Here is a 13,579-nt window from a genome sequence, read left to right as displayed (position 1 = left end):
CAATTTCTCTTTTCAGGTCGACCCTTGCGTCTAGCAACTATACTGCCTTTTCGTAGAGGGCCATGTCGAAGGTTATCACAGTTGAGTACCCCTGACCAACGACTTCTGCTGGGATAGCCTACTTGTAGAATCACAGTCAGCATAGTAGGCCACTCGTTGCAACTTCAGGTAGCAGGGGCAGTGCACCAACGTGAGTGAGTGGTTGGCAAGATGAGATGAGTGACTTGTATCCTGCCCATTCGGGGATCTTGCTCTGTTTATCATTTTCTCTTGCTCTGGACAAAGTACATGCTGTGACCCACCCTAACTGGGTCAGTTCATTTGACTGAGCAACGCCTGTTGTGTTGGCCTCAAACCTCCGTGCTCTGTTGTCAAGTTCTGGTTTTGGCTTGGCACATGGCTTAATGTGCACATGATATGGAAGGATTGATAACTTCTTACCTGCAGTAAGTTTGAGCTTTGGTGCGACTAGTTCTCCTGGAACATTTGCTTTCTGATACACTACAGTGATTGTTCCATTGTGTGGTGCCTTTCCAGTACGCGGACAAAAAATCGAATAAATACTTTTTCATTTCATAATTTTCATTTTTTATACTTAATTACGGACAGACACGACGTAACACTGTATATAAGTAGTAATGTAACAAAATATAATTTCTGCGGCCATTTTGAAAACCAATATGGCGGATAATTGCAAAGCACTTAACGCTTGGTATCTAGGTATGCTTCTAATGGATTTCTTGAACCTTAAAATATAGAATTAGCATGTTTGATAAAGTTTCTAAGTTTATTAGGAGCCGAGATATATCAAAATATATATTCTGCGGCGGCCATTTTGAAAATTCAAAATGGCGGCCATGGGGACATCTCTGCAAATGTAATCAACGTTTTTCGGATTCCTCATGGTCTAAGCTTTCCGAAAATGTATAGGTTTGCTAATCTCCAAAAAATTTGAACGAAATTACATAACGAACCTGACTAAACCTGCAACAACAGTTTTCATGAATAAAATGCCCGCCTCTTGCTCTTATATCTCTAGTCTACATGTGAGTTCGATAGATACGCCCAGGCCCCAGGTCACATCAAAACTCATATGAAATGATTCCTATTGATGTTGTTTCTGCCTAGCATCCATAATTTAGGAAATGAATTCAGGATAATGATGTCGACAACTTAGTTGAACCTTTTTCATGCATTACGGCTCGGTTGAAACAGGCAACTGACTGGTAAAGAAGAAAACGCAGCATTCGCGATTCTGTTGCATGAATTAGTAGTGCGATATTGATGAGCCCGGCGTCATAGGCCAAACACGTGTCTATCACCGCCAGTTCTTAATACTTTTCAATAGGCTGCAGAAAGTAACCTATAATTTATGATCATATAACGATATCCGGTAGAATGTTTGTAATCTTATAATCTCAAAGTTTGCCGGGCCGCGATGGTGGTTGTGGTGATGGGGGGTATTTTTCATAATTCAAAACAAGCGATAGATCAGCTAAAACAATAAGGATAAAGCATTGTACTGATTTTACCTGGACTTTATTTGATAAAGGAGGATAATCAAGAAATGACTGATTGGATCCTACGCCTTTGGCTGGAAAGTTATTTCCTGAATCACCAATCTTGTGCGCATTTCTGCAATCAAGGTGATATGTTAAAAGATGTTTGAACAACATACATTAAACAAACGATAAAGTAAAAAGACACACCTAAAAGTGAAACTATGCAAAAATATATGTAGTAGAAAAACGCAAAAAACGCATGAAAGTCCTCAAAAAAAAATATGATAGAAAACTACGAAGCGTTTCTAAAAAATAGCCTACATAGGCCTATTGCAGGCTCGCCACCTATTAAAATCTCAGTGTCAAGCTGTAATTTAGAAAACTTTGTATGTAGGCTATCATAAAGAGACTCCAATGTTTTTCGACTAACAGGCCAATCAAAACGACCTGAATTATTTTGGCAATAGGCTAAACTATTTCGATTTCGCAACTCTGCGTAATGTAAAGCAAGTTTCTGCTGTCTTAAAAACGAACTTGCAGCTAACGTTAACTTTTAGAATCAATGCAACAACACATAGACTGCTACAAATACAAAAGTGCATTTTAAAAACACGGAAAACAGCCTAAATACAGAAGTTCCCACTTACTAAGCCCCAGTGGCGGATTCAGAACGTAATTTATAGGTGGGCCTAGTAAATATTTTGGTGGGCCTTCACCAATAATGCCACGGCGGGCCAGCATACAAAACTTAGTGTTACCGAATATCTCTTACAAATTCTGTGAAATAGTGATGCCATAGACAATTCAGTGTCACTTGGTTGTTTTAGTGTTAAACATTATAATAATATGTTTTTTTTTCATGAATCTGATTTTGGGTGGGCCCACTGTCAATCCGGGTGGGCCTGTACCAATCAGGCCCACCCGGTAGATCCGCCTCTGCTAAGCCCATCTCGGGACCGGACGACTACACTGGTCAACACATTTTTGGTGCAACAAAGATAAAAAGGGCTTTGAGAGTTTTCGAGTGTGAGGAATCCGAAAATGAAGTTTGTTTTCATTATCAAATCTGGTTTTGTTACTGCAGGCTGCAGCCATCATATGTTAACGTGTGATGGCTGCAGCCTGCAGTGACAAAACCAGATTTGATACTGAAAAACGGACCTCATTTTCAAACTCAGAGACACAAATTTACCCTAAAAACTATCTTTTTGCTCATGCACCACATAGTTGGATTCAAAGTGTTGACCCTGTAAAATTCCTCTACGTTAGATGACCGAATCGTGGAAAAAGGTTTTAGCACATATTATAGTGTGGTAAGGTAAAACAAAACAACTAGCGTAGACGTACATGCATGTGTTCTCCAAAACCAATTCAGATTGTAACTGTGCGCAGGAGCTTCAAGAGGAGGGAAGTCGGGAAACTATCCGACACAAACTTAGATCATAAATTTTAGAGCAATTGAGAGAAGAAAAAAAAACAGAGCATAACGTTGCAAAGAAAAAACGAGTAGCTTTTCGATTTTTTACTTTTGGGTGGGGGCGTGGGGCCCATTTTTGTTACTAAAATAAAAATGTATCAACTTCAAAATTAATTTTTTTTAAATTAAATGGGTAGTTTCAAGTATTTTTCGATCATTGTAGAATGTAGATGCTACTTCAGATGTTTCTCACCAAGAACAAATCATTCTCGTATTAAGTCAGGCTATGTTAAACTGCTTCAATACCTAAAATCTGATGCTGTTTATTCAAATAGAATAATTCTATTTAAGCTTAACTTAACTGAAGATGCTAGCAATTAGCTGATCGAAATCGATTTTTATCTGTTTATGGTTGAACTGACTCGTGTGAAAATACATTCGTTTGTATTTCAACTAAAAAAGGCAATATAAAAGTAGGCTACTTATTGATTGTGCTGAAAGAAACTTGAAGAATACCGTAACTCCTAAATGAAATTACTCTATAAACTACATGCCATACCTGCTATGACCACGATCCAACCATGAATTAACTTTTTCGAAAGAATTGTTGCGAGGGCCCACTTCTTCAAATGATGAACCTGACGACGAAGAAGTGATATCAAAAGCTTCAGCAATGGCTGTATCAGTAGTTTGTTTTTTCAGCTCAGCCCCTGCTCCGGATTTATTTTTTTCTCTTTTTGATGCAAAATTCATTGTGGCTACCATAAAAATTTTTCTAAAAGTAAATTTTGCAATAAGGTTTAGTTGTTAAAAAGTCGTTTTCAAAATCCTATCTCACAAAGAGCACTAGACAATCTTATGTTTATAATCACTCTTCCACAAAAACATTTGGTAATCATTCACTTGTTATCTATGTCGTAACAATATGAATGTCGTCGCTTAGTAACACCCTAAATAAGCTGTATCCGTACGTCTTTCGCATAGTCAAGCTAAAGCGCATAAAATTCTGAATATTTTTTGAAGTGAAGTTTTTATGTGTCGTTGAAAACAAGCAATTTTCAGTCAAAATGCCAAAAGTGAAGAAACCTTCAGCTTTCGACTGTATCACAGGGTTCTGTGGAAGAAAGCGAAAAATGTCTCACAAGGTAGGCTACGGAAAGCAATTTATATCGTGGTATGCTTAATCATGAGGCCCACTTTAACATAAACATAGGCCATGCTGTTGTGCAGGAGTGGAAAATACTTTTCATCGCATGGGTCACAAAAGAGATCTTGAATGTTAAAAAAGCAATAGTACGGTACTTCATGCATTTAGCCTAATTGCAAGTTAATGAGAATGCGAAACTTGCTGAATGCTGGTGGATCGTTTCTGCAAGTCTTATGGCTTAGGCCAGTGGTTCCCAACCGGGGTGCCGCGGCACCCTGGGGTGCCAATTGCAATGCTCAAGGGTGCCGCGAGATATTGCAATACTGCGGCCCATTCTTTATTTTAACTTTAACTCATTAAGTGTAGAATTTATTTATTTATTTTACCTCAAATCCGCGGTAAACCTTTCTTTTCTCGTCCAGGAAAAACAACGTGAAAGAGATTTTGATTCGTTGCTGTTCTTTCCATAAAAACATTTGAAACGCATCATTATTGCCAGGTTTCATGATTGTATTTTGCGTTTCACGGCGCACAAAGTCAAATTGCAGTGATGGATTATCGGATTGTGTGACCCAGCACGATTATAAAATTGCACAATTGTTTGCAAACCATTATAAAATAGGAAACTTTTGCATTAGGGATACCTGCGCATACAAGCACGATACATAGCTAATCGAGAAAAAAATAAGTTTTTATAATTATTAATTTGTTCTTTATACATAGGTATGAATAGGTACATAGGTAGGTATGAATATATTTTGTGAATTGCTTTGCAATTACAATTGGGTCTCCAAATTAGTATAGGCTATTTAGTAGATATCTTCAACCGTTTAAATAACGTAAATGCTAAAATGCAGGGCAAAAATAAAACTCTCTTAACTTATAGCCTAACTTAACCAATAAAACGAAAGCACTGACAGAAAAACTGCAAATGTGGTCCTTAAAAGTGTAGAATAGAAACTTTGACATGCTTTCACACTTCTCGGAAATGAAGAACAAACAAAGAAGTTGTCTCACTAATAAGTAACTCAGCAACTGAATTCATTAGAAGAAAAAAAATCGAGTAGTATTTTTCCAGCATGTCCACGGAAAATTACGCATGGGTGAGAAAGCATTTTTGCTGTACTCAGCGTACTCTCATATTGTTTTAAATCTTAAGAAGAAGAAGAATTAATTGACATTCGTAACGATGGAAATTTTAAGCTTATGCACAAGCAGATGCCTCTCTCGAGTTATGGATAAAAAGTCAAAATGAATATCCTTGCGTTTGAAAGAAAGCTTTTGTGCTTTTGCTGCAGTTTTTCACGTCATACCTATGTGAGAATGGATTTTTTGGACGAACATTGATTGAATCTTTATCCTCGGACTGGGAAAACTTCTTGCAGAGCTTAATCCTGGCAGTTTCGCATACTTGTAGAGGCTTTGAATCACTGACGCAGGCCCGGTCACCGAGATTGACAGAGTGAAGTTTCCGATTGTTGAAGTGTTGTTGCCTATGGGGAATTATTCCATCCATTAAATGCCGCTGAATGGAGAGCAATCCTTAACGTGCGTTGCTCAAGCGCACACCCCGAGAGTCGAACCAGCGCAGCTTGATCTTGAAGTTTCTTCGTTCCAGAAGTCACGCGCTAAAAACTAAAAAACGAGAACGACTGCTTATAGTCGAGGAAGAAATGCGGGTGACTTTATCGAATGTGCCTCCAGATTTAAGGGACTTTGTGCAAGAAGTCAAGCCCAAATTTCACACTAACTTTTAAATAAATATATTTATTTACGCGCGATACACTGTACAACTCATTTTGTGTTATTTCATACAGTTATTTGAAATACAGAAATTTCATAAAATTGATCCAGTTTTTCCAGGGTGCCGCAAACTATTTATCTCTTTGATAGGGTGCCGCATGGTCAAAAAGGTTGGGAACCACTGGTAGGCTATCATCTTTCACTGGTGATGTGCCTACATAGCTTTCATCCTCACACATACAGCACTCATCTGAGCTGAGACGATGACGTGTGCTTGATGTGTAAAATTTATGTGCAAAAACAAGGATTCGCACGAATTTGAAAAACCAAACAACGTTAATAACCTACCGCGAATCTTTTCATGGTTTCAATGAATTTGACAGAGAGCTCCACTTTGTAAAGATAATATTTTCAGCAGGGGTTTCAACAACAGGAAAGTTACAGTTTACAACCATTCATGTCCGTTTTCATTTTAATGTTATTTTCAGGAAACACTAACCCTAGACTTCCTCTTCTTTAAAATAAACTGAACTGAACTTTAGATATAGTGCGTTTTTTCTTCCAAGTGCCTTGATTTGGGGCACAAGCATCTCATTGGTACCGGTATCATAGGGCGCAAAATACCCTTACAACAGCCCTGCCTGCGGATTAGTGGTTCGCCATCCCTGCTGGCGTTCCCGGCGTTCCCAACTTGGGACTTTATGTATTAAACCTATACAATCTATTAACTGAAACGTCACCATTTAAAACAACCACAAAACTGCGTGCAGTAGCATTGACAGGGGGGGGGGGGGGGGGCAGAGGGTACTTTTGGACACGGACCTGAGATTTAGGGGTACGCAACCATTCCAAGGGGCCTGGAAGCTTCTTGAAGAAACCACCTAGTAGTCTATTCGTTGGGTATGGTGTGTTTTTCTTAGAAGTGTCTAAATTTGGGGACTGATAGTTTCATTGGTAAGCCTACCTGGCCTAAATTATCCTCTCAACGCATTAACTGCGTGTATGTACACATTGTACAGTATATAGTAATGCTTGGTACTTTTCATTCTTGATAAAAATAAACTTGTCTATTTCCGTACATTCAAACAAGAAGGAGATATTCAACACAGTAGCTTACATTCTCCTCTTCTGTAGCCTAGGTTGTCGCATTGATGTAAAGCGGTTCATGAGTGATCGTAAGTTCGTAACCTACAAGGTTTAGAAAGCTAAAACCTCAATTGCTAAGGTAACAGGGATCAGTTGTCAGTAGATGCTACAGAAAATATATTTCGCACTTATTCAGTGCATCTTCAGTTCTCTGAAGATGCACTGAATAAGTGCGAAATATATTTTCTGTAGCATCTACTGACAACTGATCCCTGTTACCTTAGCAATTGAGGTTTTAGCTTTCTAGATATGGAACAGGGATCGTTTCAGAATAAGACTAGGTCAGAAAGCGAGGCAGACTCCGACGCAGCTCAGCATCAGCCTAGAGCAGTTAGCTACAAGGTTTAGCTTGATACTCCATGAATCGATTTCGGACAGAATATTGATATTTGATTCCATAAGGAAAGCAAAAAAATGTTAAAGCCAAATTGAACTGATTTTTCTGAACTTTTTACGATTTATGTCTTGATTGACGTCCTTTGCAAGTTTAAGATGAGGATCACATTTACATTAAAGGATGCTTAACAGCGCCTTTTTATTTTGTAACATCAGGTATTGGTGAAAACGAATAACCTGCTTTTCGTTTTATAACTTTGGCGAGCTACAACTTTATACGGCTGTTCAAAATGTGAATTTTCGGTAGAAACGAAATGGCTCATGAAACAATGAGAAAGGAAATTAATAAAGCATTTTGCATCGGATCAAAGCGAAAAGTTATTTCAGTAAGCCAACACTCGTAATACTTGAATGATGATCGCGAAATTGTTTTGCTTCAAATACACATTTTACTATGACACGAAATTGCTTTTCCTTAACACGAAATCATACGATTAAATTTTACATGACAACACAATGAAATAGTTTTGCTTCTAAAGCTCTATAAAGCTGAGCACTAGTCCACAAGTTTTAAAGAAGAAATTAATCATTGTGAAGAAGGGAGATGTTTTAGCTCAGCCGTTCAAGAGTGGCTGCTTGACTCGAAGAACGTCATTATCCCTTCGCAGCTTTACGTTGTCATTTACTTTACATTATGCTTGAAAGATGCAGTGTAGCTTTATTTAATTATTTTTTTTAAAGTATGATAATAACATTCATAGTTCAAGTCAGTTTTGAATATAAACTAGGTTGACTTGCATCGTTAACCAGCATCAAAATGTGCATTTTCAGGACAAAGAAGACAATTTAATGTTATCTCCTGCCGTATCCGTGCCATCGCTGCAAAAAGAGAATGACATGTCTCCGCATAAATTAGAGGTATGAAGTGTTCCAAAAAATGTAGCCTATAGAATCCTTTTTCAGGAATGACTTGCACGACTGTTATGAGAATTTATCCGTTGCATTTCTGTACGTATTTTATCATCTGTGCCTGTCAGTGTTGCAACCCTAAACGTTGCTGCAAAAGGCTAAAGTGAATCAAAACGTTTCACAAACTAACTCCGATTGAAGAAGGACTTTTAAATCTGGAAAATTGAGTGGTGGCCCATACAGCGAAAGCATTCGATATGAATAAGTCGACAAATTTTTTTAATTTGTATCTAAGAAAAATTGTACGTAGCCCACAAAGTTCACCTCGACTAAAAATATTAACATCCTCTTATAAACAGGCACATACTAACTGACAAGGCTGCTTGCGTAGTTTAAGCCAAGGTTAACAAATCAAAGCACTATAGCCTAAGTTTTGACTTATTACGTTACCTAGGTCTATAAGCTAAGCCTACAGATGCTTCAAAAACTTCTAATGCGTCAGTTTGCAACAACGAATGTTCTTTGAATCGCAAGATTACCGATTTTCTTTCAACGGAATGCCCTCTAGAGGGACCAGCTGCTGCGATTATTGAGACGAAAGAAATAGAATCAGACCCAGTGATTGAAATAAAGACGATAGAAGTAGAAGGTTAGTTCAATGCTGACTACAGATATATTTTTCTGACCTACTGTAATTTCGGCCTTCGTGCCTAATTTTGAAAAAAAAAGAAGATCTAGGCTACTAGCTAGGTAGTAAGCTTCGGCTTTGGTCGAGTCTCTTCTTCAATTGTCACAATTTATTATTATGTGACTTAAAAGGCCACAATCAAGAACAAAATGCTTTGTTTGTTGCAAATTGCGTTTATATTATTGTTTTCTAGTTCTGGTTTCTCCGGAAAACTTAGACGTGGAGTTAGAATCGTTGATTGGAAACACCAAGCCCGAAACCAAAGCTGTTCGATTTGGATCCAGTGATGCGGAGAAAGAAGATGTTGAAACCAAAGCATATCCAAAAACTCCGATCAAGCGGATTGAGATTCTGGGAGAAGAAGAAATTGACACTTTAGCTACTGATCTGGTAACGAAAGTTGTCCGGTCCGCCCTTTCCTACTTCCTGGCAACACTCACTGTCAGAAGAGCTTTGGAATCGTCAACAATATTATTCGAACCTTATACTGCCTCAGGTAAGATCCCATTTAAAACCGAGAGTTGGCAGTTCACCCACAACTTTTAGTGCCAACCACCATTGCAAATCTATCGCTGGCGGTTCATGTTACAATTGGATGCTTAACTATCTCCAGCACAAGGGATCTCAAGCAAAGTGTATAGGCTACCAATAAATTATATTTTAATGAATTAATTTCAAAGTTAATGACGTACCCGGTAGTCTAAAACTCTAAAATATCTCTCTTATTAGATGGATCAGTCAGCGGTGGCGAATCTGATTTGAGTGAAGCAGATCCGAACGTATTCCAATACATTGAAGCATTATTGGGCGATATTATAACTGCGGTTGAAGTTGACAAAGACAAATTGTCACCTCAAGAACTGCACGAAATTGGAGATGGTGGGGTACCCTCTGTGAAAGACGAAGATGCCGACAGCTTGAAGGAGAAGACAACATCCTGTGGCCCGACTGAGCAGTCATCGGAAATGACAGTGACTGAACTGACCATCACAACCACAAATGAATCATGTGGTGAGTCGGATGCATTTGTTTTAATGTTGTGAATAAAGTTGTTATTCAGTTGATGGATTTTTGTAAGAAATAGGAAATTGTGTAAGAGATCTTTATGCTTTCCAGATGAGCAGGCTATTTTATTTTTGACACAACGCACTAGTAAATCCACTTTTAGGCGCTTACTTTATTGGTGTTTTCTCTAGCCTGCAATTTGCTTAGGTTTTCTCCTTGGAATGGAAATAAATTCTAGTTTCTGTTGTGGCCAGTTGGTAACCTAAAGATCCATTGACTTTGCCTTCCATAGTTGACCAAGGCCGTGTAAGCACCATCTTAGCCCCCCCCCCCCCCGAAATCCACTGGTGAGCCCCTTTTTGTGATGGCTCTTAAAAATAGGCAAAAAGTTGTTAGATTATGGCCGAAAGCTCTTTCACTTTAGGGAAAAGATTCCCATTCATCATTTCAGCAAAAACTAAATAACTCAAAAGACTTTCTAAAAAAGAATAGGCTAGTAGGCTAATTATGCCGACAATGCAGTAACAAATCTGGAAAAAAGTTGAGAAATGATCAAAGTTTTAACAAAGCAAACATGATGAGATAAATGAACAATGCAAAACTTAATGTCCAAAAAGTAAAGGTGGAAAGGAGGGTGTATGGGCTGGCCCCACAGAAAATTTTGACAAATGTATTGTTTTGGTCCCTTTTTAGGCATTTTGGCCCAATAATGTTGTTTGTTATCAAGATGTACCATGGTCCATTTGCATGTAGCCTACTAACCATAGGTCGCTTTGTAGGCTATGTACTGTCACTAAATTCATAAAATTAAAATTAGATTTGGGTAAAAGGTTTGATTTCAAATTTAAATTAGCTTGCCGTTTCAAAAATATATATATATATTCACGACTTCAGAAAGATTTCGATATTTTATTTCATGCAAAATTGTAGCCTATAACCTTATAGGCTATGATGTAGCCTTTCAGCAGCAGGCTAAAATTTTGAAAATCTGAGGTGTCCTGACCTCCGCTTCATCTATATTTTCGTCGCTCGTTTCACTTTATAGCCCATCTCCATTAACGCTAAAATTTATCAATTTAATTGTAAATTAACAGAACTACTTCAGTCAGCAATGTTTACTTCGCAATGTTACATTATTTTATTAGGTTTTTTGTGGTAGGCCTACGCAGAAAACTTTTTACTTCCTTAATCCACTTAGGAAACTATGCATGCCATTGCCCAACATCGCTGTTTCGGTGCATAAAATTCAGTTGAGCGAGCAAAGCAAGTGAGAAAATTTTACAAAAAAAAAAATTGTATTAAATGTTATCGTACGTCTGAAATTACAAGCCAATAAAGCTGCACGAACTAAATATGTGAATAAAATATAAATATGTAAAATAAATAAAACTGTAGGCTAATACATGTGGCCCTAACCGGGGGTATGAGAAGCAGTAAATGCGGCCTTGCATGATTTAACCCAGTGCTTTTCAACCTTTAAAACAGCGGCACGCACTTTTTCATTTCGCAAAATTTTCATCGGCACAAATGAAAAACTAGTTAGTTTGCAGCTATTTATTTTCCTTATTTGTGGTATAACAATGGAAGGGTATGGATCAAAAACAGCCTACGGAGTCAGCAAAATCTGCATGACAGGTAAAATTAACGGAAAAAGAAAAGGAGGCAGACCACCAAGGTGATGGCATGACAACATACACACATGAACCGAATTCAATTTGACGTCATTGGGCAAGCTGCCTATTTGATTAAAAGTATCCTTAATCACTTGGACCAAAACGCGCAAACGTGTTCGTGTTAACTTCAACAAGTAGCACAGCACACTTTTAAATTATAAACTATAAAACCGCAACCAAAACGTAAACCTAGCCCAAAAACCCGCAACCGACGACTGCTGAATTTTTACTTTGATTTCAAATCAAAATTAGTACAATTTCCAAGGAAAACCGCGGAACTGGCAATCTTGTAACGGCCAACCACAAGAAAAGACTGAATTAGCATGAGGGAATCAAAGACACGAGGCTATTACTAATTACTATACGGCTTATTCAAATTATTGCACATAACGAAAAGTACAAACAATGGGCTATTTTCATCCGCGTAATCCGCACCACGTTTGCCATCCGCATTACAATTTTTTTCATCCGCACAAGTGCGTACCATCCCAGGGATTGAAAAGCACTGATTTAACCTATTGATTATATCAAGTTTCTGTAGCAGTTTTTCTTTCTATTTTAATTGGTCAAAAAACATTATGCAAACTAAAAAGAGTGGCTCCAAAACAGCCGTGGGCCTCCTCTTTCGGAGAGCACGGGGGGCGATTAACACGGCCCTGGTTACAACTTTTGCTCTTATTTTCAAACAGGTCTGATTTTTGTTGGTTTTTCTGTGTAGAAAACCTTGGACTTCAAGAGATTTCCAAGATATAGGCTCCTGTGGAAGCCTGATTCCGCCACTAGTACCAATTAAATCCCTTTTAGATTGTAAAACTGTTTTCAGGAAAACATCATTTGTTTACACTGCTTGTAGGGATTAATTTTTATCAACAACTTCAAATGTATTTCGTCTAAAAACTAACTAAAAGTCCGTTGTAGAACAAATTAAACACTCCTGCCAGCGACACTAAATCTTTCATTCTAAAGCGCCTAAGTTTATTGAGCGTAATGCATTCAACAACTAAACATTTTAGCAACTGATTTATCATTCCGTCATTTTGAGGAAAGCGTCATCAAAATGCAATGCTAAAGTAGAGAATAAGCCTATTGCTGATTGGCAAGGAGACTTTCCATTGAACCAGTTAGAAAAATCATTGATTCGTTGCAGGCCTACACTAAAACATTGCTATAAAAATATATTTTTTGGACTAGCACATATAAGATCCCCAAACGGCATTGTCATTTCAATTTAGTCTGCTAGTCAGAAACAGCCACAAACGCAAAGATGTCGGTGGGTGGAAAATGTAAACAAAATATAATGATAGCCCTGATTGAAGTGTTTCAACCAATCACAAGGTTGACAAAAATCAGTATCCACATTTTTTCGAGTTTTATTGATCAAAACCTGTCTGGGCGACTCTCTTGCCAAACTGCCTATTCCATCTGACTGTAATTGCTTAGAAATTAAAACTACTGTATAAATAAGTGGGATTGACCACTTTCATGCAAAGTAGCCTGAATGTGGTGGTAAGAACGGTGTATTGAAATTTTCTAATCTTCTTGATCAACGCTTCTGCAACAATTTTCTAAGGGGGAGTGGGAAGCTAAACACGTTTTGTCGGTAATGGCGGGTAGTGATGTTGGTCAGGTTATGCCGCGCGACATCTAACGGAAGTTTAAATTTTTGCAGATGACGAGACTTCTTGTTGCTCGTTAGAGTGGGACAGTGAATATGACATTAAAACTCCCCTCCTGAGGCTGAACGGCATCCCGACGGAATGAAAGCTAGATTGTTTCTTTTGCTTCTTGTACATATCGATGTCCCGTTGATAAATTACGTCATTTTCATGTCATCTCGACGTCAAAAATATCGTAATTTTCAAACGTGGGTGAGGGTGGACTTTCGTTTCTTTTATGATGTACTTTGTTGATTGCTGAATAAACTTTTTGCATACGATAAACACAGCGATTTTATTTGATACGAAGCATCCAGTAAGTAAAGTCAGTGCTTTTTCGTTTACGAAACATCAAATA

General features: G+C 38.0%; 2 protein-coding genes across 2 annotated transcripts in view; one reads left to right on the top strand and one right to left on the bottom strand.

Annotated features, from left to right (window-relative positions):
• Nucleotides 1-3,757, bottom strand: part of LOC145771985 (uncharacterized) — a 53,203-nt gene extending 49,446 nt beyond the window's left edge. The window contains exons 1-2 of the mRNA XM_082583778.1: nucleotides 3,479-3,757; nucleotides 1,533-1,635 (exon numbers count right to left, since the gene is read on the bottom strand). Coding sequence (XP_082439904.1) covers nucleotides 1,533-1,635; nucleotides 3,479-3,684 — 309 coding nt within the window. The 5' untranslated portion in view covers nucleotides 3,685-3,757. The remainder of the gene's footprint in view (nucleotides 1-1,532; nucleotides 1,636-3,478) is intronic.
• Nucleotides 3,758-3,898: 141 nt separating this feature from the next.
• Nucleotides 3,899-13,506, top strand: LOC145771758 (uncharacterized). The gene is made up of 6 exons (XM_082583492.1): nucleotides 3,899-4,064; nucleotides 8,123-8,209; nucleotides 8,735-8,849; nucleotides 9,082-9,384; nucleotides 9,618-9,899; nucleotides 13,236-13,506. The coding sequence occupies exons 1-6, from the start codon at nucleotides 3,987-3,989 to the stop codon at nucleotides 13,325-13,327; spliced, it is 957 nt and encodes a 318-aa protein (XP_082439618.1). The 5' UTR covers nucleotides 3,899-3,986; the 3' UTR covers nucleotides 13,328-13,506.
• Nucleotides 13,507-13,579: the final 73 nt, after the last annotated feature.

This window comes from Aplidium turbinatum, chromosome 6, assembly GCF_918807975.1.
Source record: "Aplidium turbinatum chromosome 6, kaAplTurb1.1, whole genome shotgun sequence".
Classification (NCBI taxonomy): domain Eukaryota; kingdom Metazoa; phylum Chordata; class Ascidiacea; order Aplousobranchia; family Polyclinidae; genus Aplidium; species Aplidium turbinatum.
The sequence above is the reverse complement of the archived record's forward strand: the minus strand, read 5'-3'. Positions and strand labels throughout refer to the sequence as shown.